Source organism: Oncorhynchus tshawytscha, linkage group LG08 (genome assembly GCF_018296145.1).
Source record: "Oncorhynchus tshawytscha isolate Ot180627B linkage group LG08, Otsh_v2.0, whole genome shotgun sequence".
NCBI classification, from domain to species: domain Eukaryota; kingdom Metazoa; phylum Chordata; class Actinopteri; order Salmoniformes; family Salmonidae; genus Oncorhynchus; species Oncorhynchus tshawytscha.
The window spans coordinates 57,421,909-57,449,272 of record NC_056436.1 but is presented as its reverse complement, the minus strand read 5'-3'; the positions used below and the strand labels follow the sequence as shown (position 1 = coordinate 57,449,272).

The window sequence follows — 27,364 nt, the reverse complement described above, 5'->3', positions numbered from 1 at the left end:
TTCAACCTTGCAGCCTTTCAGTTACTAGTCCAACACTAACCACTAAGCTACCTGCCACCCCTAGTCTTACATTGTGTCTCATTTGATAAAATTATCATCAATAAATTAATTTGTCAAAAACTGTCATATAAATAATTACATTTGAGATAACATATAAACAACACGGAGTATTTTTTTATTTGAAAAAAACCATCACATTTTACAAACAAGGTTAAACCCTTGAACACACATACAAACAGAGTAAAAATGTTCACTTCTAAAAAAAATGAACTGTTAAAAGATAAGACATAATAATGACAGCCATGCGTTAGGATTTTGATATGTTACAACAGAACAATGTTCATTCCTATAGCGGAGGTGTATAAAGATGGCGGCCCCCATGCACTTACAGTACCACACGTTCCTCATTTTGCTACATTTGCCATATTGTACATTGCTCTCTGTAATTTTTGTTGTGAGCAGAGCATACTATACATCATCTCAATCCCAGCATCAAAACATCGGCAATTTGAAAAACCAAAAATTTGTGCTGATTTATTGATTAATTGAACCATATCAAGCGCGGTAGTTAAAAAAACTCAGTTGACAGAGTGGTGTGTACTCATGGATGCCAAGGGAAGACAAGCTTCCCCAAAACACTTACCAATAAACATTTTACGTCTTTTGTCTCTCTGTGTTTCAGAATTTTCCTTCAATTTCGGAAGAGGCTGAATGAATCTCACGAAAGCATCTGAGAGAGTGAAACAGCTCCCCTCTTTCTTTAGTAGGTGTAGCCCAGCTGATGCTGTCTGGTCAAAAAGAGTATGACATTGTTGCCGCCTGTAGCATTGAACGCAAGGGAAGCCAGCAAGCATTTGGCCTCCCTTGATACATATTTAAAAATAAATTATAACCAATCTTCGTTGAGATAAACGAGCTCAACTGTGAATGGTCCTGGTGTACCAAAAAATGATTATAACAGTGATCCAGATCCAACCATAAATTCATACATTGTGCGTCTGGTCTGATAGGAAGTTCAATATGTAGCTAGATGTAGTAGGCCAACGTTAACTAGTTACCTATGAACGGAAGTTAGGCTAGCGAGCAAGAATTTTAGCCAGGTAGCCTAGGACAACAAAAACTAAAAGCGTGTACTGTATGACAGAGTCATAGAGCGTTTAGGCAACATGATAGAGAGGAGGATGTCATTGGCGTTTCTTGTTTTTGAAATCTTGTTTTTGAAATCTTTTAGAAATCTTTTAGTTGTCACTGTATTAAACTAAGCGGAGGTGATTTGATGATGTTGAAATGGTGCTGGAATAGTGGAGGCAGCTCCTGTTTTCTTTGCGACTTGCAGTAACTCTCTGTGGTTCTAAATCAATAGTTGTTAAGCAGTCCGAAAATGTGGGAAACATTAACTTGCTTGACCGTGCTGTAGGTCACGTAACTGTTTGTCACATGCAATATGCTTCGTGGACTCCGCCTTCGGCCTATATTGTCTCTGCCTATATATCATGGTGGGAAGGCATATAACTAACAGGTTATTGAGCAACCAACGCAATTATCACAAAACATAGGCTGTAATATGGCTTTTCCCCCCCTGGCTTGGCTTCCCCGGTGATTTTACCCACGCACCACTACCGAGTGGATAGTGCTGAAACAATGATGTAATATCTGAACCCTGTCACCGTTATGCACGTTTGTCACATCTTGAGTTATAAGATTTGTAGAACTACCTCAGGATTTCACTCAATTTACTGTAAGTGCTGCTTAACAAAATGAACGTTGTAAGTGCTGCTTAACAAAATGAACGTTGTAAGTGCTGCTTAACAAAATGAACGTTGTATGTGCTGCTTAACAAAATGAACGTTGTAAGTGCTGCTTAACAAAATGAACGTTGTAAGTGCTTCTTAACAAAATGAACGTTGTAAGTGCTGCTTAACAAAATGAACGTTGTAAGTGCTGCTTAACAAAATAACGTTATAAGTGCTGCTTAACAAAAATAACGTTTTAGAATCGATGCTCAGTCACTAGCATGAATGTTCACTACAAATGTAGTGGTCCCTTTTCCAGTTGTTGCACAACGACTCCGTCTGTTTATCTCAGCGTGACATCATTCGAACAAATTCTGTGAAAAGAGAGCGAAAGTGACAGAAAGAGGAAAAGGAAAAGGTATTATCCTATACACAAACCATCAAAAAAGCTGAAGCCACTGTTTCTGACAAACATAACTCAGTACTGAAACTTCACACACACACGCAAGCACACACACACACGCAAGCACACACACACGCGCGCATACACGCACACGCACGCATATGGGGATTTTAGGTCCCCACAAGGATAGAGGAATCAACCCACACACACCCTCAAAGTTGACCAGTCCATCCCCGTTGAGGTCCACATCCCGGAGGATCTCATCAATCTCTCTGTTTGTCAGCTGTTCTCCCATCAGTTTCTTCATGGCCTCCCTAAGCTCCATTATACTGATCTGACCATCGCCGTTAGTATCGAACTGAGAGAGGGAAAGAGAGAGACAGAGACAGAGAGACAGAGAAAGAGACAGAGACAGAGAGACAGAGAAAGAGACAGAAGAACAAAGAAAGAGAGAGAGCGCGAGAGAGAGAGAGAGAGAGAGAGAGAGAAAGAGACAAAGACAAAGAGAGAGACAGAGAAAGGGAGAGAGGAGAGAGGAGAGAGGATATAGTGACAGTTACTCACATTGAGAGAGACCGCGACCATTTCTGTCAGCTTTGAGCCCACACAATCTGAGAGAGAAAGACTGACCTCCTTGAATGCGTCTCGCAGTTCTTTCACTCCGATCATATCTGCTGTCTCTGCCAGCATCTTTGGGCCCATCAGCTCCACAAAGTCCTCAAAGTCTAGTTTGCCCCCACCTACAGACCAGAAGAAAAAAATATATGTATATATATTTTTTTTACATTTCTTTGAAATTTCTTAAACTTTTATTTAACTTGGCAAGTCAGTTAAAAACAAATTCTTATTTACAATGACGGCCTACACCAGCCAAACCTGGACGACGCTGGGCCAATTGTGCGCCGCCCTATGGGACTCCCAATCACAGCCGGATGTGATACAGCCTGGATTCGAACCAGGTACAGTATTGATGCCTCTTGCACTGAGATGCAGTGCCTTAGACCGCTGCGCCACTCGGGAGCCCTCGGGAACATGACTACTATTACTCACAGTTACATTATGGATACGGCTAATGTCTTTCTTTACTGACTCCGTGCTTCCTGGGTCCATCATTCGTTGTAATAACACCACTCTAGAGTTTCAGATATTCTATGATTCTGTGGCGTTTCCCCCGTCTCATGTTGATGATGACGTCAGACTCACAGATGGACTGGCCAAGCTCGATGAGCTCCATCTCTGTGGGCATGTAGCCCATGGTCCTCATGCACTCTCCTAGGTCCTTGTAGCTGATGTAGCCATTCTTCTTCTTATCAAACTCCAGAAACGCCTCGCGGAGCTCTGCGCGCGCACACAGGCACAGACATACAAGCGCACACACAGGGTAAGAATTGGATCATCTACACTGAAACACGTGTAGTGGTTTATGATTATGACTATGTCAGATAGAGGGGTGTAATCTACCTTCAATCTCCTCGGGTCGTAGGTCTCTGTCCTGTCGGAGGTAGCAGAGGGACACACATAAACAGACTGGTAGTTGCACATGAACACACACACACACACACACCACACCACACACTCACACATGTACATCACAAACACACAAGACTTATGACAACAGCACAGTCTGTTTACACACGTACCCACGATCAGACCAACGTACGCCGCATGCCTCTACGTTGACACAAACACCGCAGTCAAATGCACAGATGAAAATCTAAAGGTCGACAAAAGCACAAATGTCCAACCACTGATATCCTGAAATGCACAACGCACTTCAATCACAAAGACAATGGGAGCCAATTGGCCAAAGGCAGCAGGAGGATGAGAGGAAAGCCGGGGTAGAGAGACAGAAGGTCTGCCGTTTGGTTTCCTTTGATGAAAGAGAAGACTTTTTAAGGCAGGGCCGTACATGTGATTTGTAGCGGGCCAGTAGACACACATTAGTAGAAAGAGTAAACCAGGATGCTCTGCAAAGTCAGACTAAATACGATATCTATCTGGGACATTACGTCGAAAGGATGGGATATATCTGAATCTAAATGTATACAGATGACATTGTGAGAGACATTTGTTTGTGTTATGGAACGGGTAAAAAAATACTTTTACGTCTACGTAAATCACCATAGGGAGGGTTGCCCCTGGCAACAGCTGGAGATGAGGAGATTTGGGAGGTTTAGTATGAGTGAGTCCCTTGTACACATAATGTGCATTGTCGGTGCAACCACACACACACTGTAGGGGGTGCCTGTTCTGGTGTGGTACAGTGGAAGAGAAAATCCCTGTAGTTCTATTTTTCTTTATAGCCTTTACTACTGATGTTCGTCTTGGAGTCTCCCTGTATATGATCTGCTCTGTGTGTACAAAACATTAGGAACACCAGCTCTTTCCATGACATAGACTGACCAGGTAAATCCATGTGAAAGCTATGATCCCTTACTGATGTCACTTGTTAAATCCACTTCAATCAGTGTAGATGAAGGGGAGGAGATTTTTGTATTTTTAAGCCTTGAGACAAGTGAGACATGGATTGTGTGTGTGCCATTCAGAGGGTGAATGGGTAACACAAAATATTTAAGGGTCTTTGAACAGGGTATGGTAGTAGGTACCAGGCGCACCGGGTTGAGTGTGTTAACAACTGCAAAGCTGCTGGGTTTTTCACGCTCCACAGTTTACCCTGTGTTTCAAGAATGGTCCACCACTCAAAGGACATCCAGCCAACTTGACACAACTGTAGGAAGCACTGGAGTCAACATCGGCCAGCATCCCTGTGGAACGCTTTCGACACCTGGTAGAGTCCACGCCCCGACGAATTGAATATGTTCTGAGGGCAAAAGGGGGTACAATTCAATAGTAGGAAGGTGTTCCTAATGTTTTGTACACTCGGTGTACACAGTGTGCCAACACATCAAGGTTTGGTTCGCCTCCTCTCAGAATATTTTACACTATATCATTTATATAGCAAGTTTGATTGGTTGTCCCATGATGGTTATGAAAGTGAAATGACAACTTCATTGTGGAGAGAATATCACGTGGTGAAAATGAAGTGACATAACGATGATGACGTGTGTGTGTGTGTGTGTTAGTGGCGTTGTGTGCGTGAATGATTTAGTATGCATTTGTAAGTGTGTATGTGTGCGTGTGATGAGTGTGTCCGTGTTCACTAGTGCGTGTACGTACGATCTGGCTGCTTGCAAAGCCCTGTTTGAGGAAGATGCAGGCAGGGCCCACGATGCTGTGTAACACGGTGCAGTTCTGGACCAGCGCAGACAGGGGTGCCTTAAAATCCTTGTCTTCGCCCGATTCCTCCTCGCCCTCCGACCGTGGCCCCTCCTGGCCCCCTGTTCCCCGCTTGTCCCCCCGGGGCTCGACGGCCCCCTTAGAACCAGAATCATGCAGAACTAGTGAACCCAACAGTCGTTGGTTTCACACTCTGTTTCATTCTCTGTCTGCTGGGGTCTGACAGCCAGCTGTCCACAGCACTAGTCCTCAGGGAGATCAGATGTTGAAACAGCACACAGTACAGGAAAGGATTGGCAATCTCTTCTCTTTTAGGAAGTTTTACTCTGCCTGTCTACATGGTAAACCCTGTCAGCCAGTGGCTCATCAGCCTAATAAGTAGAACTCTCTGTCTGTTTACATGGCGGTATGTGTATTGGTTACAAGAAGCCATGCTTCCCGTCTCTCTCACTCTCTGTCCCGGTCCCTGTCGCTCTTCCTCTCTCTCTCGGTCCCGGTCCCTGTCTCTCTTCCTCTCTCTCTCTCTCTCTCTCTCTCTCTCTCTCTCTCTCTCTCTCTTTCTCTCTCTCTCTCTCTCTCTCTGTCCCGGTCCCTGTCTCCATTCTCTCTCTCTCTGTCCCGGTCCCTGTCTCTCTTCTCTCTCTCTCTCTCTCTCTCTGTCCCGGCCCCTGTCTCTCTTCCTCTCTCTCTCTCTCTCTCGCTCTCTCTCTCCCTCTCTCTCTCTGTCCCGGCCCCTGTCTCTCTTCCTCTCTCTCTCTCTCTCTCTCTCTCTCTCTCTCTCTCTCTCTCTGTGTGTGTCCTGGTCCCTGTCTCTCTTCCCCTCTCTCTCTCTCTGTCCCGGTCCCTGTCTCTCTTCCTCCCTCTCTCTCTCTCTCTCTCTGTCCCGGTCCCTGTCTCTCTTCCTCTCTCTCTCTCTCTCTGTGTCCCGGTCCCTGTCTCTCTTCCTCTCTCGCTCTGTTTTTCAAGGCTCAGTCTTGGCTCAGTGTTGGATTGGGGTGTTCATTCTGCTAAGTGTTCAGGCCACAGACACTCAGCTCACCTCAGGGACTTAGCACAATGTTACATAACACACTTACAGAGTACGTCTAGTCAATAACTACTCTACGCGTGACTTGAGTATTAAGTTGATAAAACCAGATACCATTGATCTGGTTCCCGGGGCCTGCCCTTTCAGGAAACACAAGTATAAAGAACTAATCAAAGAAAGGTCTCCACCGTACTAATACTGCCGATGCAGAAACAATATGCAGACAGGTGAAAAAGAAGTGTCATGGATTGCCTCTGCTGGAGTTGTTCAGAAGAATTACGTTAGATTGTTTCAGATCAATGTTGTGACAGTCCTTTAGATCAATAGCAAAGTTGTTTAGAAGCACACAGGACCTGTTCTGAATTGAGAACAAATATAGAGCAACTACATGTGGCCAATATCTTCATGATACTCCATGCATTAACACATAGGCAAGGAAATAGCAAGCAAGCAGAAGCTTCTCTCGTCCCATATCTTTGGAAAAGCAAAAGCAAATGGAACTGCTCTTACCTTTTTCGTTTTGTTTTTCATGGATGGCTTGGTACAATTCCCCATCCCCTATCCTCGAAGTGAAGTAACACTCTATCCTCCCTCTCTCGTCCCTCCCTCTCGCTTCTGTTTTCCTTCTTGCTCTATTTTCTGTCTTTCTCTCTCGCTCCACCCCTGTCGGTGGAGTTTTAAAGGTCCCACCCAACGTTGGAGCTCTGAGGTGGGGTCCAGGGCATCCTATCACCCATCGTGGTCTGAAGTGTGATGTTCATATCAGAGATGAAACTCCTGATGTGTGTTTTTCTTTTTTTTTTTACTAGGGTTGCCTATAAACAAACATAAACCTAGCCCACTTCTATGTCCGTACAGAAAAGAGCTGCATGACATTTTGTCCATGTGTGCATTACTCTGTCTCTCTCTCTCTCTCTCCTACCCTCAATTTTACCCCGTCTTTTAATCCCTTATCTCTCTCTCTCTCTCTCTCTCTCTCTCTCTCTCTCCCTCTCTGTCTCTCCCCCTATCTCTCCCCCTCTCTCTCTCCCTGGAGCAAGGCTTGTTATACCATAGAAATGACTACATATATGTAGGGTGATGAGAGGCAGACAGAGAGAGAGAGAGAGGGAGAGACAGAGAGAATTAGAGGAGGCAAACGCAAGGGATTTAATCCCTTTCCCTGCATTTTAGATTAAAGGGAGAGATGGAGGGGTAAGAAGAGAAACGGATAGAGTAAGGAGATTGAGGGGAAGAAGAAATTGAGTCCAGGGTGGAGAGAGGGGTGATGCAAGATGAAAAGAGATGGTGAGAAGGTAAAAGTGGAGGACTGATGGAGAGACAAGGATGGACTTTTCCCCAAGTGACAAGGAAAGAGGAAATGAAACTGGCCAAGGGATGAAAAGCAATGAGAAAGCCATAAGAGGACAAAACAGAGAGAAAGCAAAAGAAAGAGAAAATGAATGAGGAAGAAAAGAACCAAGAGTGAAACAGATGCTCAAACAGCCTGGGAGCTGCGGTCTTGGGCTACCATTGGATGAGTGTGTGTGTCTGTGTTAGAATTACACACACACACCTTTAACTGCATGTGTGTGTGTCTGTGTTAACCCTATCCAAACTAAATACACGCATTACAGTAGGCTGTTCTGATTGGTCTGTTTTAGCATTGATAAAGGCTTCAGAGGCTATCATTGGATGTCAAATGCAGTATTATCTCTGATTGGTGCACGATAACAACACTACAGAGCCTCTAATGCTCTAAATATAATATCAGACAAGCCAGGACAAGACCTCAACTGGGTTTCTGTGCCACAACACTGACTAAATACATACTATGACAAGTGATGGGAATGACATGCTGTATAAAGAAAGAGAGAGAGAGAGAGAGAGAGAGAGAGAGAGAGAGAGAGAGAGAGAGAGAGAGAGAGAGAGAGAGAGAGAGAGAGAGAGAGAGAGAGAGAGAGACCTATTGGATGTCTGTGTTGTCAGATGTTTAACATACTGTAGCTTGCCTTTGTACATCTTAAAACAAATGCATACTGTTCTATGCCATTGTCCTTCTGATGAACCTCAGGTTTTGGGTAGAAGGCTAAGGCAAGGGTCCATAGACGCTGGTTTAAGGTCAGATTTGTGTTTCACCCCCATATGGCTAAGCTTAGGACTAGCAAAAGGTAAGCCAGATCTATGCCCATTGGTGCTTACCGGGACCCAACCACTATCCAGAGAGTTCCATACCCTCAGAGGTCAGGGCAGAGGTCAACAGAGGGGTGAACTCTAGGATAGGCCTGGTCCTCCAGCTGGGACTTGGTATGACGCACAGCTGTGAACTAAGTACTTTGGCAACTTCCAGGCTATTTGGTAACGTGTGTATGTGCATGTGTTTTACAACAGATATACATTGTGTGACATTCCGTGAACACTCGAAGACGAGGATTATCCGATTGTAACTTGGCTTCAAATTCTGCCAAATATTCATTCAATATTTGGTTATACAGTACTGTAGATTGGTAATGTTCCTTTTTACTCCCTATGACCCTCTCCCTCTCTCTCGCTCTCTCTTCCACGGCCACACAAACCCGGACGTATGGCAATAGTAGTAGAAAAGAAGTCAGAGTGCTAAGATTGACTGGGTGACAGATGTCTGTTACGAGATCAACTGACCACAGTTCCTCTGTACTTTTGGGGACAGATTTGAGCTTAGACCAAGTGAACATTTTGGATAAATCCTCAGCAAGTACTAGTGTCTAACTCTAACAAGTATATGTCTTGTATCCAAGTATTGCTTTGTTTTGTTTTTGTTTTTTGCGCTGACACACTAACTCTAATTACAATGAAATGTACCAATCAATCAAATGTATTTCTACGTGAGCAGTGACAGGGTGCCTAGTCAGGGGCATGTTGAGGTCAGTTATATGCTGCAGTGTCAGTTTATTACCACTAGAGGGCAGCTTCTGCAGGGCAGTACTTATCCCTTAAGTATTTGGCAGAATTTAAAGCCAAATTAAAGCTGGTAATCCCCTCATCTTTAAGTGTTCATGGGGAATATATCCTGCTAAGAATGCTATTTATATACCCCCCTCACACACACACACACACATCAAAGATTATGCTAATATGGTGCTTCATTCAAACTCTTAGCCGGCCTAGTTAGTAAACATCATTTGGTCCCGGTTCAAGTGATGAGTCGCTCTCATTGGACAGAGACCAGTGGTTGCAGAAGGACCCGTAACTGCATCTATCTCCTAGACATGATAAGAGTTATTGCCGAAGAGGTTGGGTCTAGTACTGAAGGTTAATCAGGTCTAGGCCCAGGGCTAAATCCCAGGATTACTGTTATTCATTATTCACTGTGTATTATTCCTCGTGTCACTATTTCTATTTTCATTATATTTTTTATATTTCACTCTGCATTTGTTGGGAAAGGACCTGTGAGTAAAAATTTCACTGTTAGTCTATACCTGTTGTTTACAACGCACGTGACAAATCAAATTTGGGGACTAGTCACTGATACAACCAATGCCCAAGACTGATTATCTATCTAGTTGTTATTTAAGTATTGATAGTGTCAATTAATCATGTGACTGTTGGGGTTTCTGGTTCTGTGTGTTCTCAACATGATCTGATCTCAATCAGGTGTCTCACACGCACGCATGCACGCACACACGCACGCACGGACACACACATACACACACACACACACACACACACACACACACACACACACACACACACACACACACACACACACACACACACACACACACACACACACACACACACACACACACACACACACACACACACACATACATTGTGACAGACTCAGGTAGACATGCGTCATGCAACATTACTCTAATCCTTAACTGGAAGTAAGACTCTGGTCACTATGGCGATATGCGTGTAGGAGCCGGTAATTATGTTGAGCTATTGTGTTCTGATCAGGTCTTAGATACTGACACTAGTATCCAGTAACTCAAGCTGTCTATCAGAAATTGAGAAAGAGAAAGAGTGGAAAAGTGAGGAAGGAGAGGGAGTGAAAGACTGAGAGGGAGGATGGAGAGGGAGTGAAAGACAGAGGAAGGATGGAGAGGGAGTGAAAGACTGAGAGGGGGATGGAGAGGGAGTGAAAGACTGAGAGGGAGGATGGAGAGGGAGTGAAAGACTGAGGGAGGATGGAGAGGGAGTGAAAGACTGAGGGAGGATGGAGAGGGAGTGAAAGACTGAGAGGGAGGATGGAGAGGGAGTGAAAGACAGAGGAAGGATGGAGAGGGAGTGAAAGACTGAGAGGGGGATGGAGAGGGAGTGAAAGACTGAGAGGGAGGATGGAGAGGGAGTGAAAGTCAGAGGAAGGATGGAGAGGGAGTGAAAGACAGAGAGGGGGATGGAGAGGGAGTGAAAGACTGAGAGGGAGGATGGAGAGGGAGTGAAAGACTGAGGGAGGATGGAGAGGGAGTGAAAGACTGAGGGAGGATGGAGAGGGAGTGAAAGACAGAGGGAGGATGGAGAGGGAGTGAAAGACAGAGAGGGAGGATGGAGAGGGAGTGAAAGACAGAGGGAGGATGGAGAGGGAGTGAAAGACAGAGGGAGGATGGAGAGGAAGTGAAAGACTGAGAGGGAGGATGGAGAGGGAGTGAAAGACTGAGAGGGAGGATGGAGAGGGAGTTAAAGACAGAGGGAGGAAGGAGAGGGAGTTAGACTGAGAGGGAGGATGGAGAGGGAGTGAAAGACTGAGAGGGAGGATGGAGAGGGAGTGAAAGACAGAGGGAGGAAGGAGAGGGAGTTAGACTGAGAGGGAGGATGGAGAGGGAGTGAAAGACTGAGAGGGAGGATGAAGAGGGAGGGAGTGAAAGTCAGAGGGAGGATGGAGAGGGAGTGAAAGACTGAGAGGGAGGATGGAGAGGGAGTGAAAGACAGAGGGAGGATGGATAGGGAGGGAGTGAAAGTCAAAGGGAGGATGGAGAGGGAGTGAAAGACAGAGGGAGGATGGAGAGGGAGGGAGTGAAAGACAGAGGGAGGATGGAGAGGGAGGGATTGAAAGACAGAGGGAGGGAGTGAAATCCAGAGGGGGTATGGAGAGGGAGGGAGTGAAAGACAGAGGGGGTATGGAGAGGGAGGGAGTGAACGACAGAGGGAGGATGGAGAGGGAGGGAGTGAACGACAGAGGGAGGATGGAGAGGGAGGGAGTGAAAGACTGAGGGAGGATGGAGAGGGAGGGAGTGAAAGACTGAGAGGGAGGATGGAGAGGGAGTGAAAGACTGACGGAGGATGGAGAGGGAGTGAAAGACTGGGGGAGGATGGAGAGGGAGTGAAAGACAGAGAGGGAGGATGGAGAGGGAGTGAAAGACAGAGGGAGGATGGAGAGGAAGTGAAAGACTGAGAGGGAGGATGGAGAGGGAGTGAAAGACTGAGAGGGAGAATGGAGAGGGAGGGAGTGAAAGTCAGAGGGAGGATGGAGAGGGAGTGAAAGACAGAGGGAGGATGGAGAGGGAGTGAAAGACTGAGAGGGAGGATGGAGAGGGAGGGTGTGAAAGTCAGAGGGAGGATGGTGAGGGAGTGAACGACAGAGGGAGGATGGAGAGGGAGTGAAAGACTGAGAGGGAGGATGGAGAGGGAGGGAGTGAAAGTCAGAGGGGGGATGGAGAGGGAGTGAAAGACAGGAGGAGGAAGGAGAGGGAGTTAAAGACAGAGGGAGGATGGAGAGGGAGTGAAAGACTGAGAGGGAGGATGGAGAGGGAGTGAAAGACAGAGGGAGGAAGGAGAGGGAGTTAGACTGAGAGGGAGGATGGAGAGGGAGTGAAAGACAGAGGGAGGATGGAGAGAGAGGGAGTGAAAGACTGAGAGGGAGGATGGAGAGGGAGGCAGTGAAAGACAGAGGGTGGATGGAGAGGGACGGAGTGAACAACAGAGGGAGGATGGAGAGGGAGGGAGTGAAAGACAGAGGGGGATGGAGAGGGAGGGAACAACAGAGGGAGGATGGAGAGGGAGGGAATGAAAGACTGAGAGGGAGGATGGAGAGAGAGGGAGTGAACGACGGAGAGGTAGGAAGGAGAGGGAGTGAAAGATGGAAAGGGAGGATGGAGAGGGAGTGAAAGACAGAGGGAGGATGGAGAGGGAGTGAAAGACAGAGGGAGGATGGAGAGGGATTGAAAGACTGAGAGGGAGGATGGAGAGGGAGGGAGGGAGTGAGAGGGGGATGGAGAGGGAGTGAAAGACTGAGAGGGAGGATGGAGAGGGAGTGAAAGACTGAGAGGGAGGATGGAGAGGGAGTGAAAGACTGAGAGGGAGGATGGAGATGGAGTGAAAGACAGAGGGAGGATGGAGAGGGAGTGAAAGACTGAGAGGGAGGATGGAGAGGGAGGGAGTGAAAGTCAGAGGGAGGATGGAGAGGGAGTGAAAGACAGAGGGAGGATGGAGAGAGAGGGAGTGAATGACAGAGGGAGGATGGAGAGAGAGGGAGTGAAAGACAGAAGGAGGATGGAGAGGGAGGGAGTGAAAGACTGAGAGGAAGGATGGAGAGGGAGGGAGTGAAAGACAGAGGGGGGATGGAGAGGGAGGGAGTGAACAACAGAGGGAGGATGGAGAGGGAGGGAGTGAAAGACTGAGAGGGAGGATGGAGAGGGAGGGAGTGAAAGACAGAGGGAGGATGGAGAGGGAGGGAGTGAAGGACAGAGGGAGGATGGAGAGGGAGGGAGGGAAAGACTGAGAGGGAGGATGGAGAGAGAGGGAGTGAAATACAGAGGGAGGATGGAGAGGGAGGGAGTGAAATACAGAGGGAGGATGGAGAGGGAGGGAGTGAATGACAGAGGGAGGATGGAGAGGGAGGGAGTGAAGGACAGAGGGAGGATGGAGAGGGAGGGAGGGAAAGACTGAGAGGGAGGATGGAGAGAGAGGGAGTGAACGACGGAGAGGGAGGAAGGAGAGGGAGTGAAAGATGGAAAGGGAGGATGGAGAGGGAGTGAAAGACAGAGGTTAGGATGGAGAGGGAGGGAGTGAAAATCAGAGGGAGGATGGAGAGGGAGTGAAATACTGAGAGGGAGGATGGAGAGGGAGGGAGTGAAAGACAGAGGGAGGAAGGAGAGGGAGTTAGACTGAGAGGGAGGATGGAGAGGGAGTGAAAGACTGAGAGGGAGGATGAAGAGGGAGGGAGTGAAAGTCAGAGGGAGGATGGAGAGGGAGTGAAAGACTGAGAGGGAGGATGGAGAGGGAGTGAAAGACTGAGAGGGAGGATGGAGAGGGAGGGAGTGAAAGTCAGAGGGAGGATGGAGAGGGAGTGAAAGACAGAGGGAGGATGGAGAGGGAGGGAGTGAAAGACAGAGGGAGGATGGAGAGAGAGGGAGTGAAAGACTGAGAGGGAGGATGGAGAGGGAGGCAGTGAAAGACAGAGGGTGGATGGAGAGGGACGGAGTGAACAACAGAGGGAGGATGGAGAGGGAGGGAGTGAAAGACTGAGAGGGAGGATGGAGAGAGAGGGAGTGAACGACGGAGAGGTAGGAAGGAGAGGGAGTGAAAGATGGAAAGGGATGATGGAGAGGGAGTGAAAGACAGAGGGAGGATGGAGAGGGAGTGAAAGACTGAGAGGGAGGATGGAGAGGGAGGGAGGGAGTGAGAGGGGGATGGAGAGGGAGTGAAAGACTGAGAGGGAGGATGGAGAGGGAGTGAAAGACTGAGAGGGGAGGATGGAGAGGGAGTGAAAGACTGAGAGGGAGGATGAGAGAGGGAGTGAAAGACAGACTGGGGGAGGATGGAGAGGGAGGGAGTGAAAGACAGAGGGAGGATGGAGAGGGAGGGAGAAAGACTGAGAGGGAGGATGACAGAGGGAGAGGGAGGGAGGAAAGACAGAGGGGGGATGGAGAGGGAGGGAGTGAAAGACAGAGGGAGGATGGAGAGGGAGGGAGTGAAAGACTGAGAGGGAGGATGGAGAGGGAGGGAGTGAAAGACTGAGGGAGGATGGAGAGGGAGGGAGTGAAAGACAGAGGGGGATGGAGAGGGAGGGAGGGAAAGACTGAGAGGGAGGATGGAGAGGGAGGGAGTGAAAGACTGAGAGGGAGGATGGAGAGGGAGGGAGGAAAGACAGAGGGAGGATGGAGAGGGAGGGAGTGAAATACAGAGGGAGGATGGAGAGGGAGGGAGTGAAAGACTGAGAGGGAGGATGGAGAGGGAGAGAGGAAATACAGAGGGAGGAGGATGGAGAGGGAGGGAGTGAAATACAGAGGGAGGATGGAGAGGGAGGGAGGGAAAGACTGAGAGGGAGGATGGAGAGAGAGAGAGTGAAATACAGAGGGAGGATGGAGAGGAGGGAGGAAAGACTGAGAGGGAGGATGGAGAGGGAGAGAGGGGGATGAAAGACAGAGGGAGGATGGAGAGGGAGGGAGTGAAAGGAGGGAGGATGGAGAGGGAGTGAAAGACTGAGAGGGAGGATGGAGAGGGAGGGAGATGGAAAGACTGAGAGGGAGGATGGAGATGGGAGGGAGGAAAGACTGGAGAGGGAGGATGGAGAGGGAGTGAAAGACAGAGGGAGGATGGAGAGGGAGTGAAAGACTGAGAGGGAGGATGGAGAGGGAGGAAGGGGGACTGAGAGGGAGGATGGAGAGGGAGTGAAAGACTGAGAGGGAGGATGGAGAGGGAATTGAAAGACAGAGAGGGAGGATGGAGAGGGAGTGAAAGACAGAGGGAGGATGGAGAGGGAGTGAAAGACAGAGGGAGGATGGAGAGGGAGTGAAAGACTGAGAGGGAGGATGGAGAGGGAGGGAGTGAAAGTCAGAGGGAGGATGGAGAGGGAGGAAAGACAGAGGGAGGATGGAGAGAGGGAGTGAAAGACAGAGGGAGGATGGAGAGGGAGGGAGTGAAAGACAGAGGGAGGATGGAGAGGGGAGGAAAGACAGAGGGAGGATGGAGAGGGGAGTGAAAGACAGAGGGAGGATGGAGAGGGAGGGAGGAAAGTCAGAGGGAGGATGGAGAGGGAGTGAAAGACAGAGGGAGGATGGAGAGGGAGGGAGGAAAGACTGAGAGGGGAGAGATGGAGAGGGAGGGAGATGGAGAAAGTCAGAGGGAGGATGGAGAGGGAGTGAAAGACAGAGGGAGGATGGAGAGGGAGTGAAAGACAGAGGTTAGGATGGAGAGGGAGAGGGAGAGGAGATGAAAATCAGAGGGAGGATGGAGAGGGGGAGGGAGGGAAAGACTGAGAGGGAGGATGGAGAGAGAGGGAGGGAGTGAAATACAGAGGGAGGATGGAGAGGGAGGGAGATGAAATACAGAGGGAGGATGGAGAGGGAGGGACTGAGAGGGAGGATGGAATGAGAGAGGGAGGATGGAGAGGGAGGGAGATGAAGGACAGAGGGAGGATGGAGAGGGAGGGAGGGAAAGACTGAGAGGGAGGATGGAGAGAGGGAGATGAACGATGGAGAGGGAGGAAAGGAAGGAGAGGGAGTGAAAGATGGAAAGGGAGGATGGAGAGGGAGTCAGAGGGAAAGACAGAGGTTAGGATGGAGAGGGAGGGAGTGAAAATCAGAGGGAGGATGGAGAGGGAGGGAGGGAAAGACTGAGAGGGAGGATGGAGAGAGAGGGAGTGAAATACAGAGGGAGGATGGAGAGGGAGGGAGTGAAATACAGAGGGAGGATGGAGAGGGAGGGAGTGAATGACAGAGGGAGGATGGAGAGGGAGGGAGTGAAGGACAGAGGGAGGATGGAGAGGGAGGGAGGGAAAGACTGAGAGGGAGGATGGAGAGAGAGGGAGTGAACGACGGAGAGGGAGGAAGGAGAGGGAGTGAAAGATGGAAAGGGAGGATGGAGAGGGAGTGAAAGACAGAGGTTAGGATGGAGAGGGAGGGAGGAAAATCAGAGGGAGGATGGAGAGGAGGGAGTGAAAGACAGAGAGGAGGAAGGAGAGGGAGTTAAAGACAGAGGGAGGATGGAGAGGGAGTGAAATACAGAGGGACTGAGAGGGAGGATGGAGAGGGAGGGAGGGAGGGAAAGACAGAGGGAGGGAGGGACTGAGAGGAGGATGGGAGTTAGACTGAGAGAGAGGGAGGATGGAGAGGGAGTGAAAGATGGAGAGGGAGGATGAAGAGGGAGGGGAGGAAAGTCAGAGGGAGGATGGAGAGGGAGTGAAAGACTGAGAGGGAGGATGGAGAGGGAGTGAAAGACTGAGAGGGAGGATGAGAGGGAGGGAGGAAAGTCAGAGGGAGGATGGAGAGGGAGTGAAAGACAGAGGGAGGATGGAGAGGGAGGGAGTGAAAGACAGAGGGAGGATGGAGAGAGAGGGAGTGAAAGACTGAGAGGGAGGATGGAGAGGGAGGCAGTGAAAGACAGAGGGTGGATGGAGAGGGACGGAGTGAACAACAGAGGGAGGATGGAGAGGGAGGGAGTGAAAGACAGAGGGGGGATGGAGAGGGAGGGAGGGAACAACAGAGGGAGGATGGAGAGGGAGGGAGTGAAAGACTGAGAGGGAGGATGGAGAGAGAGGGAGTGAACGACGGAGAGGTAGGAAGGAGAGGGAGTGAAAGATGGAAAGGGATGATGGAGAGGGAGTGAAAGACAGAGGGAGGATGGAGAGGGAGTGAAAGACAGAGGGAGGATGGAGAGGGAGTGAAAGACTGAGAGGGAGGATGGAGAGGGAGGGAGGGAGGAGAGGGGGATGGAGAGGGAGTGAAAGACTGAGAGGGAGGATGGAGAGGGAGTGAAAGACTGAGAGGGAGGATGGAGAGGGAGTGAAAGACTGAGAGGGAGGATGGAGATGGAGTGAAAGACAGAGGGAGGATGGAGAGGGAGTGAAAGACTGAGAGGGAGGATGGAGAGGGAGGGAGTGAAAGTCAGAGGGAGGATGGAGAGGGAGTGAATGACAGAGGGAGGATGGAGAGAGAGGGATTGAAAGACAGAAGGAGGATGGAGAGGGAGGGAGTGAAAGACTGAGAGGAAGGATGGAGAGGGAGGGAGTGAAAGACAGAGGGGGATGGAGAGGGAGGGAGTGAACAACAGAGGGAGGATGGAGAGGGAGGGAGTGAAAGACTGAGAGGGAGGATGGAGAGGGAGGGAGTGAAAGACAGAGGGGGATGGAGAGGGAGGGAGTGAACAACAGAGGGAGGATGGAGAGGGAAGGAGTGAAAGACTGAGAGGGAGGATGGAGAGGGAGAGAGTGAAATACAGAGGGAGGATGGAGAGGGAGGGAGTGAAATACAGAGGGAGGATGGAGAGGGAGGGAGGGAAAGACTGAGAGGGAGGATGGAGAGAGAGAGAGTGAAATACAGAGGGAGGATGGAGAGGGAGGGAGGGAAAGACTGAGAGGGAGGATGGAGAGAGAGAGAGTGAAATACAGAGGGAGGATGGAGAGGGAGGGAGTGAAATACAGAGGGAGGATGGAGAGGGAGGGAGGGAAAGACTGAGAGGGAGGATGGAGAGAGAGAGAGTGAAATACAGAGGGAGGATGGAGAGGGAGGGAGGGAAAGACTGAGAGGGAGGATGGAGAGAGAGAGAGTGAAATACAGAGGGAGGATGGAGAGGGAGGGAGTGAAATACAGAGGGAGGATGGAGAGGGAGGGAGTGAAAGACTGAGAGGGAGGATGGAGAGGGTGGGAGTGAAAGACTGAGAGGGAGGATGGAGAGGGAGGGAGTGAAAGACTGAGAGGGAGGATGGAGAGGGAGGGAGTGAAAGACTGAGAGGGAGGATGGAGAGGGAGGAAGGACTGAGGGAGGATGGAGAGGGAGTGAAAGACTGAGGGAGGATGAAGAGGGAGTGAAAGACTGAGAGGGAGGATGGAGAGGGAGTGAAAGACAGAGGGAGGATGGAGAGGGAATTGAAAGACAGAGAGGGAGGATGGAGAGGGAGTGAAAGACAGAGGTTAGGATGGAGAGGGAGGGGGTGAAAATCAGAGGGAGGATGGAGAGGGAATTGAAAGACAGAGAGGGAGGATGGAGAGGGAGTGAAAGACAGAGGTTAGGATGGAGAGGGAGGGAGTGAAAGTCAGAGGGAGGATGGAGAGGGAGGAAAGACAGAGGGAGGATGGAGAGGGAGGGAGTGAAAGACAGAGGGAGGATGGAGAGAGAGGGAGTGAAAGACTGAGAGGGAGGATGGAGAGGGAGGCAGTGAAAGACAGAGGGTGGATGGAGAGGGACGGAGTGAACAACAGAGGGAGGATGGAGAGGGAGGGAGGAAAGACAGAGGGGGGGATGGAGAGGGAGGGAGGGAACAACAGAGGGAGGATGGAGAGGGAGGGAGGAAAGACTGAGAGGGAGGATGGAGAGAGAGGGAGTGAACGACAGAGAGGTAGGAAGGAGAGGGAGTGAAAGATGGAAAGGGATGATGGAGAGGGAGTGAAAGACAGAGGGAGGATGGAGAGGGAGTGAAAGACAGAGGGAGGATGGAGAGGGAGTGAAAGACTGAGAGGGAGGATGGAGGGATGGGGAGGGAGTGAAAGACAGAGGGGGATGGAGAGGGAGTGAAAGACTGAGAGGGAGGATGGAGAGGGAGGGAGTGAAAGAGGATGGAGAGGGAGGATGGAGGGATGGAGAGGGGTGAAAGACTGAGAGGGAGGATGGAGAGGGAGTGAAAGACTGGAGAGGGAGGATGGAGAGGGAGGGAGGGAAAGTCAGAGGGAGGATGAGAGAGGGAGTGAAATGACAGAGGGAGGATGGAGAGGGAGGGAGGGATTGAAAGACAGAAGGAGGATGGAGAGGGAGGGAGTGAAAGACTGAGAGGAAGGATGGAGAGGGAGGGAGTGAAAGACAGAGGGAGGATGGAGAGGGAGGGAGGAAAGAACAGAGGGAGGATGGAGAGGGAGGGAGTGAAAGACTGAGAGGGAGGATGGAGAGGGAGGGAGTGAAAGACAGAGGGGGTGGATGGAGAGGGAGGGAGTGAACAACAGAGGGAGGATGGAGAGGGAGGGAGTGAAAGACTGAGAGGGAGGATGGAGAGGGAGAGAGTGAAATACAGAGGGAGGATGGAGAGGGAGGGAGTGAAATACAGAGGGAGGATGGAGAGGGAGGGAGGGAAAGACTGAGAGGGAGGATGGAGAGAGAGAGAGTGAAATACAGAGGGAGGATGGAGAGGGAGGGAGGGAAAGACTGAGAGGGAGGATGGAGAGAGAGAGAGTGAAATACAGAGGGAGGATGGAGAGGGAGGGAGTGAAATACAGAGGGAGGATGGAGAGGGAGGGAGGGGGAAAGACTGAGAGGGAGGATGGAGAGAGAGAGAGTGAAATACAGAGGGAGGATGGAGAGGGAGGGAGGGAAAGACTGAGAGGGAGGATGGAGAGAGAGAGAGTGAAATACAGAGGGAGGATGGAGAGGGAGGGAGTGAAATACAGAGGGAGGATGGAGAGGGAGGGAGTGAAAGACTGAGAGGGAGGATGGAGAGGGTGGGAGTGAAAGACTGAGAGGGAGGATGGAGAGGGAGGGAGTGAAAGACTGAGAGGGAGGATGGAGAGGGAGGGAGTGAAAGACTGAGAGGGAGGATGGAGAGGGAGTGAAGGACTGAGGGAGGATGGAGAGGGAGTGAAAGACTGAGGGAGGATGAAGAGGGAGTGAAAGACTGAGAGGGAGGATGGAGAGGGAGTGAAAGACAGAGGGAGGATGGAGAGGGAATTGAAAGACAGAGAGGGAGGATGGAGAGGGAGTGAAAGACAGAGGGAGGATGGAGAGGAAGTGAAAGACTGAGAGGGAGGATGGAGAGGGAGTGAAAGACTGAGAGGGAGGATGGAGAGGGAGGGAGTGAAAGTCAGAGGGAGGATGGAGAGGGAGTGAAAGACAGAGGGAGGATGGAGAGGGAGTGAAAGACTGAGAGGGAGGATGGAGAGGGAGGGAGTGAAAGTCAGAGGGAGGATGGAGAGGGAGTGAACGACAAGGGAGGATGGAGAGGGAGTGAAAGACTGAGAGGGAGGATGGAGAGGGAGGGAGTGAAAGTCAGAGGGAGGATGGAGAGGGAGTGAAAGACAGAGGGAGGATGGAGAGGGAGTGAAAGACTGAGAGGGAGGATGGAGAGGGAGGGAGTGAAAGTCAGAGGGAGGATGGAGAGGGAGTGAAAGACAGAGGGAGGATGGAGAGGGAGTGAAAGACAGAGGTTAGGATGGAGAGGGAGGGAGTGAAAATCAGAGGGAGGATGGAGAGGGAGTGAAAGACATAAGGAGGAAGGAGAGGGAGTTAAAGACAGAGGGAGGAAGGAGAGGGAGTGAAAGACAGAGGGAGGATGGAGAGGGAGTGAAAGACAGAGGGAGGAAGGAGAGGGAATTAGACTGAGAGGGAGGATGGAGAGGGAGTGAAAGACTGAGAGGGAGGATGGAGAGGGAGGGAGTGAAAGTCAGAGGGGGATGGAGAGGGAGTGAAAGACAGGAGGAGGAAGGAGAGGGAGTTAAAGACAGAGGGAGGATGGAGAGGGAGTGAAAGACTGAGAGGGAGGATGGAGAGGGAGTGAAAGACAGAGGGAGGAAGGAGAGGGAGTTAGACTGAGAGGGAGGATGGAGAGGGAGTGAAAGACTGAGAGGGAGGATGAAGAGGGAGGGAGTGAAAGTCAGAGGGAGGATGGAGAGGGAGTGAAAGACTGAGAGGGAGGATGGAGAGGGAGTGAAAGACTGAGAGGGAGGATGGAGAGGGAGGGAGTGAAAGTCAGAGGGAGGATGGAGAGGGAGTGAAAGACAGAGGGAGGATGGAGAGGGAGTGAAAGACAGAGGTTAGGATGGAGAGGGAGGGAGTGAAAATCAGAGGGAGGATGGAGAGGGAGTGAAAGACATAAGGAGGAAGGAGAGGGAGTTAAAGACAGAGGGAGGAAGGAGAGGGAGTGAAAGACTGAGAGGGAGGATGGAGAGGGAGTGAAAGACAGAGGGAGGAAGGAGAGGGAATTAGACTGAGAGGGAGGATGGAGAGGGAGTGAAAGACTGAGAGGGAGGATGAAGAGGGAGGGAGTGAAAGTCAGAGGGAGGATGGAGAGGGAGTGAAAGACTGAGAGGGAGGATGGAGAGGGAGTGAAAGACTGAGAGGAAGGATGGAGAGGGAGGGAGTGAAAGACAGAGGGAGGATGGAGAGAGAGGCAGTGAAAGACAGAGGGTGGATGGAGAGGGAGGGAGTGAACAACAGAGGGAGGATGGAGAGGGAGGGAGTGAAAGACAGAGGGGGATGGAGAGGGTGTGAAAGACTGAGAGGGAGGATGGAGAGGGAGTGAAAGACTGAGAGGGAGGATGGAGAGGGAGTGAAAGACTGAGAGGGAGGATGGAGAGGGAGGGAGTGAAAGTCAGAGGGAGGATGGAGAGGGAGTGAAAGGCAGAGGGAGGATGGAGAGGGAGGGAGTGAAAGACAGAGGGAGGATGGAGAGAGAGGCAGTGAAAGACAGAGGGTGGATGGAGAGGGAGGGAGTGAACAACAGAGGGAGGATGGAGAGGGAGGGAGTGAAAGACAGAGGGGGGATGGAGAGGGAGGGAGTGAACAACAGAGGGAGGATGGAGAGGGAGGGAGTGAAAGACTGAGAGGGAGGATGGAGAGAGAGGAAGTGAACGACGGAGAGGGAGGAAGGAGAGGGAGTGAAAGATGGAAAGGGAGGATGGAGAGGGAGTGAAAGACTGAGAGGGAGGATGAAGAGGGAGGGAGTGAAAGTCAGAGGGAGGATGGAGAGGGAGTGAAAGACTGAGAGGGAGGATGGAGAGGGAGTGAAAGACTGAGAGGGAGGATGGAGAGGGAGGGAGTGAAAGTCAGAGGGAGGATGGAGAGGGAGTGAAAGACAGAGGGAGGATGGAGAGGGAGGGAGTGAAAGACAGAGGGAGGATGGAGAGAGAGGCAGTGAAAGACAGAGGGTGGATGGAGAGGGAGGGAGTGAACAACATAGGGAGGATGGAGAGGGAGGGAGTGAAAGACAGAGGGAGGATGGAGAGGGAGGGAGTGAAAGACTGAGAGGGAGGATGGAGAGAGAGGGAGTGAACGACGGAGAGGGAGGAAGGAGAGGGAGTGAAAGATGGAAAGGGAGGATGGAGAGGGAGTGAAAGACAGAGGGAGGATGGAGAGGGAGTGAAAGACAGAGGGAGGATGGAGAGGGAGTGAAAGACTGAGAGGGAGGATGTAGAGGGAGGGAGGGATTGAGAGGGGGGTGGAGAGGGAGTGAAAGACTGAGAGGGAGGATGGAGAGGGAGTGAAAGACTGAGAGGGAGGATGGAGAGGGAGTGAAAGACTGAGAGGGAGGATGGAGATGGAGTGAAAGACTGAGAGGGAGGATGGAGAGGGAGTGAAAGACTGAGAGGGAGGATGGAGAGGGAGGGAGTGAAAGTCAGAGGGAGGATGGAGAGGGAGTGAAAGACAGAGGGAGGATGGAGAGAGAGGGAGTGAACGACAGATGGAGGATGGAGAGAGAGGGAGTGAAAGACAGAAGCAGGATGGAGAGGGAGGGAGTGAAGGACAGAGGGAGGATGGAGAGAGAGGGAGTGAAAGACTGAGCGGGAGGATGGAGAGACAGGAAGTGAACGACGGAGAGGTAGGAAGGAGAGGGAGTGAAAGATGGAAAGGGAGGATGGAGAGGGAGTGAAAGATGGAAAGGGAGGGTGGAGAGAGAGTGAAAGACAAAGACGGAGTGAAAGATGGAGAAAGATACAAAATAAAAGGTACAGTAGAAATTAGTGGAGGCTGGAGGGATGAGCTATAAGAGGACGGGCTCATTGTGGCTGTAATGGGATAAATGGAACGGTATCAAATGGAAGCCACATGTTTGACTTAATTCCATTTATTCCATTCCAGCCTCCACTGGTAGAAAGATAAAAAAGAGGGAGAACTTGAGAGGATGAGTATGGATATTACTGTATTACTGTGTATGTATTTGAAGGGAATTATAGACTTTATATGTTTGTATGTGATCCTCTCCTCTCCTCTCCTCTCCTCTCCTCTCCTCTCCTCTCTCTCCTCTCCTCTCCTCTCCTCTCCTCTCCTCTCCTCTCCTCTCCTCTCCTCTCCTCTCCTCTCCCTCTCCCTCTCCTCTCCTCTCCTCTCCTCTCCTCCACCCTTCGGCTTCTCTCCCTCTCTCAAACACTCACCATATTGCTTCACTGCTACTACCAATGACCTCTTTACCATTTTCCATTTCCATTGATTTCCTAGCTCTCTTTATCTTTCCTAGCTCTCTTTATCTTTCCTAACTCTCTTTATCTTTCCTAACTCTCTTTATCTTTCCTAGCTCTCTTTATCTTTCCTAACTCTCTTTATCTTTCCTAGCTCTCTTTATCTTTCCTAACTATCTTTATCTTTCCTAACTCTCTTTATCTTTCCTAACTCTCTTTATCTTTCCTAGCTCTCTTTATCTTTCCTAACTCTCTTTATCTTTCCTAACTCTCTTTATCTTTCCTAGGTCTCTCTATCTTTCCTAACTCTCTTTATCTTTCCTAGCTCTCTCTATCTTTCCTAACTCTCTTTATCTTTCCTAACTATCTTTATCTTTCCTAACTCTCTTTATCTTTCCTAACTCTCTTTATCTTTCCTAACTATCTTTATCTTTCCTAACTCTCTTTGTCTATCCTAGCTCTCTTTATCTTTCCAACAGAATCAATCTCTTTTCTCCAACAAAATCAATGAGTTGACCTATCATGGGGTATGAGTCTTTACTATTAGGTGTGAGTCATTGTCTTTGATGTTTCAGACTACAGGAAGTCTGCAGTAACTCAGTGAGTCAGAACCAGTGCCGAGTAGAGAGCAGGCCAGGATGTGGCGGGCAGGGCAGGGCAGGGCAGGGCAGGGCAGGGCAGGGCAGGGCAGGGCAGGGAGGAAGAACTGGACCCCTGAGGGCAAACCTACGGTTCTCCTTCCCCCAAGACTCTGAAGCCATGGGTATGTTGTGTTGTGTAGTGAGTCGTGTCATGCTTTTATCGTGTGGTGGGTGGTGCTAGCCCAGTGGGTGGGGATGAGAACAGTTTGGTGTTCATAAGTCCTGGGGCGTAACATGATATCTGTTACGGATTACACTTTCATAATGTAGCGGATGGCAACGAAAGAGCTTAAATGCTCATGCTGCTACCACATGAACCCTGAACACATAGCTAAACAACACAACTCTGTTAGCATCAAGGCTAACATTAGATCAAGGTCCAGTCTGACTATTAGCATGAGCGCTAAACAAAATACACACCATAAACTGTCCAGTTTGTGTGGCTTAGGTCAGAAAATACCATGGGACATAGGATATAGCAGAAGCAGCTACCGTAGAGTATTGGGACAGTGTCAGCATTTACATTTGGAGCAGAGGGGCTTAGAATTTCAATTGGGACCTGGGTAGATTTCAATCATGCCTTGGTGGATGGGCATGGATGGACACACACACACACACACACACACACACACACACACACACACACACACACACACACTCACTCACTCACTCACACACAGATACTCACACTCACGGCTAAAGCAGGTCTATCCCAGGTCATCCTGGTTCTTACCGGTCCGAAAGCTGGGTCCATTATAGGCAGCAGGTCTATCGGCTCCTTCTCTTGCTGCTTCCGACCACCCGTCCTCATCATATCTGCCACCTTGTCCTCCACATCCAGATCCTCCTCTTCATCCCCTGTACCCCTCTCTTTGTCCCTCGCTGACACGGGGAAGGGGGTGGGGTTCTGGCTGCACCACCTACCATGGGGGGGCTTGACTCCAGCCGCTGAGACCTCAGGGACTCCACTCTGCTCACTGGAACGCCTCCTCTGCTTATTCTGCTGTTTCTGGACCTTCTTACTGATCGCTGCTTTTACCTGCGTGGGGAAAGTACAGGGTGAAAGATTCCTTCGAGCCACATTGATACTAATAGTCAGGAGCGGAGTCAAATTCCATACTAAAGTTTCATAGAAACTATTAAACTGATAAGATGTTATTTCACATTGAATAATGAAGAGTAATGGAATAATGAATACATTTGTGTCTGAGGTTAAATTTGCGGGTTAAATTCTCCCCAAAATTATTTCATCCCATAACCTCTGACGAAACCCTTAAGATTCCCTGGTTTCATACATCTGAAACAAAGTCCCTACCCCCGCCCCATTATACACTGCTCAAAAAAATAAAGGGAACACTTAAACAATACAATGTAACTCCAAGTCAATCACACTTCTGTGAAATCAAACTGTCCACTTAGGAAGCAACACTGATTGACAATACATTTCACATGCTGTTGTGCAAATGGAATAGACAACAGGGGGAAATTATAGGCAATTAGCAAGACACCCCCAATAAAGGAGTGGTTCAGCAGGTGGGGACCACAGACCACTTCTCAGTTCTTATGCTTCCTAGCTGATGTTTTGGTCACTTTTGAATGCTGGCGGTGCTTTCACTCTAGTGGTAGCATGAGACGGAGTCTACAACCCACACAAGTGGCTCAGGTAGTGCAGCTCATCCAGGATGGCACATCAATGGAAGCTGTGGCAAGAAGGTTTGCTGTGTCTGTCAGCGTAGTGTCCAGAATATGGAGGCGCTACTAGGAGACAGGCCAGTACATCAGGAGACGTGGAGGAGGCCGTAGGAGGGCAACAACCCAGCAGCAGGACCGCTACCTCCGCCTTTGTGCAAGGAGGAGCAGGAGGAGCACTGCCAGAGCCCTGCAAAATGACCTCCAGCAGGCCACAAATATGCATGTGTCTGCTCAAACGGTCAGAAACAGACTCCATGAGGGTGGTATGAGGGCCCGACGTCCACAGGTGGGGGTTGTGCTTACAGCCCAACACCGTGCAGGACGTTTTTCATTTGCCAGAGAACACCAAGATTGGCAAATTCGCCACTGGCGCCCTGTGCTCTTCACAGATGAAAGCAGGTTCACACTGAGCACATGTGACAGATGTGACAGTCTGGAGACGCCGTGGAGAACGTTCTGCTGCCTGCAATATCCTCCAGCATGACCGGTTTGGCGGTGGGTCAGTCATGGTGTGGGGTGGCATTTCTTTGGGGGGCCGCACAGCCCTCCATGTGCTCGCCAGAGGTAGCCTGACTGCCATTAGGTACCGAGATGGGATCCTCAGACCCATTGTGAGACCATATGCTGGTGCGGTTGGCCCTGGGTTCCTCCTAATGCAAGACAATGCTAGACCTCATGTGGCTGGAGTGTGTCAGCAGTTCCTGCAAGAGGAAGGCATTGATGCTATGGACTGGCCCGCCCGTTCCCCAGACCTGAATCCAATTGAGCACATCTGGGACATCATGTCTCGCTCCATCCACTAACGCCACGTTGCACCACAGACTGTCCAGGAGTTGGCGGATGCTTTAGTCCAGGTCTGGGAGGAGATCCCTCAAGAGACCATCCGCCACCTCATCAGGAGCATGCCCAGGCGTTGTAGGGAGGTCATACAGGCACGTGGAGACCACACACACTACTGAGCCTCATTTTGACTTGTTTTAAGGACATTACATCAAAGTTGGATCAGCCTGTAGTGTGTTTTTCCACTTTAATTTTGAGTGTGACTCCAAATCCAGACCTCCATGGGTTGATAAATTTGATTTCCATTGATAATTTTTGTGTGATTTTGTTGTCAGCACATTCAACTATGTAAAGAAAAAAGTATTCAATCAGAATATTTCATTCATTCAGATCTAGGATGTGTTATTTTAGTGTTCCCTTTATTTTTTTGAGCAGTGTATATCAGTCCTTCCATCTTCTTACCCTCATCTCCCCCTTATACACAGCAGTGAGCCCCTCACACACACACACACACACAAACAGACACAAACAGACATATAGGCACATAATATAATCAGAAAAACAAAAAGATGCTAAAGCATCTAAGTTTGTTTATTAGAGGTAGAGAGAACATTCTAAAAAATATTCTAAACATTCTAAAAATATTCTAAACATTCTAAAAACATTCTAAATATTCTAAAAACATTCTAAAAACATTGTGTAATTAACTGTAAATTAAGCATTCACACAAAACAAACAAACACACACACCTGTTTTGCTGTTTTCTCCTGCGGCGTGCTCATCCCTTCTGTAACGCCTCCTCCAGCGGAAGATTCCTTCTGAATGATCATGAACATCTCGGTGTCGTTTGCTTA

The 27,364-nt window shown here is 49.7% G+C and overlaps 1 protein-coding gene across 1 annotated transcript; it reads right to left on the bottom strand.

Annotated features, from left to right (window-relative positions):
- LOC112255702 (calcium-binding protein 2-like) lies at positions 1-27,359 on the bottom strand. Its single transcript, XM_042325664.1, has 7 exons — positions 27,260-27,359; positions 24,772-25,077; positions 3,598-3,628; positions 3,340-3,474; positions 2,767-2,876; positions 2,347-2,494; positions 1-2,107 (listed from the first exon to the last, which is right to left on the bottom strand). Exons 1-7 carry the CDS (start codon positions 27,344-27,346, stop codon positions 2,082-2,084), a joined length of 843 nt encoding a protein of 280 aa, XP_042181598.1. The 5' UTR covers positions 27,347-27,359; the 3' UTR covers positions 1-2,081.
- Positions 27,360-27,364: the final 5 nt, after the last annotated feature.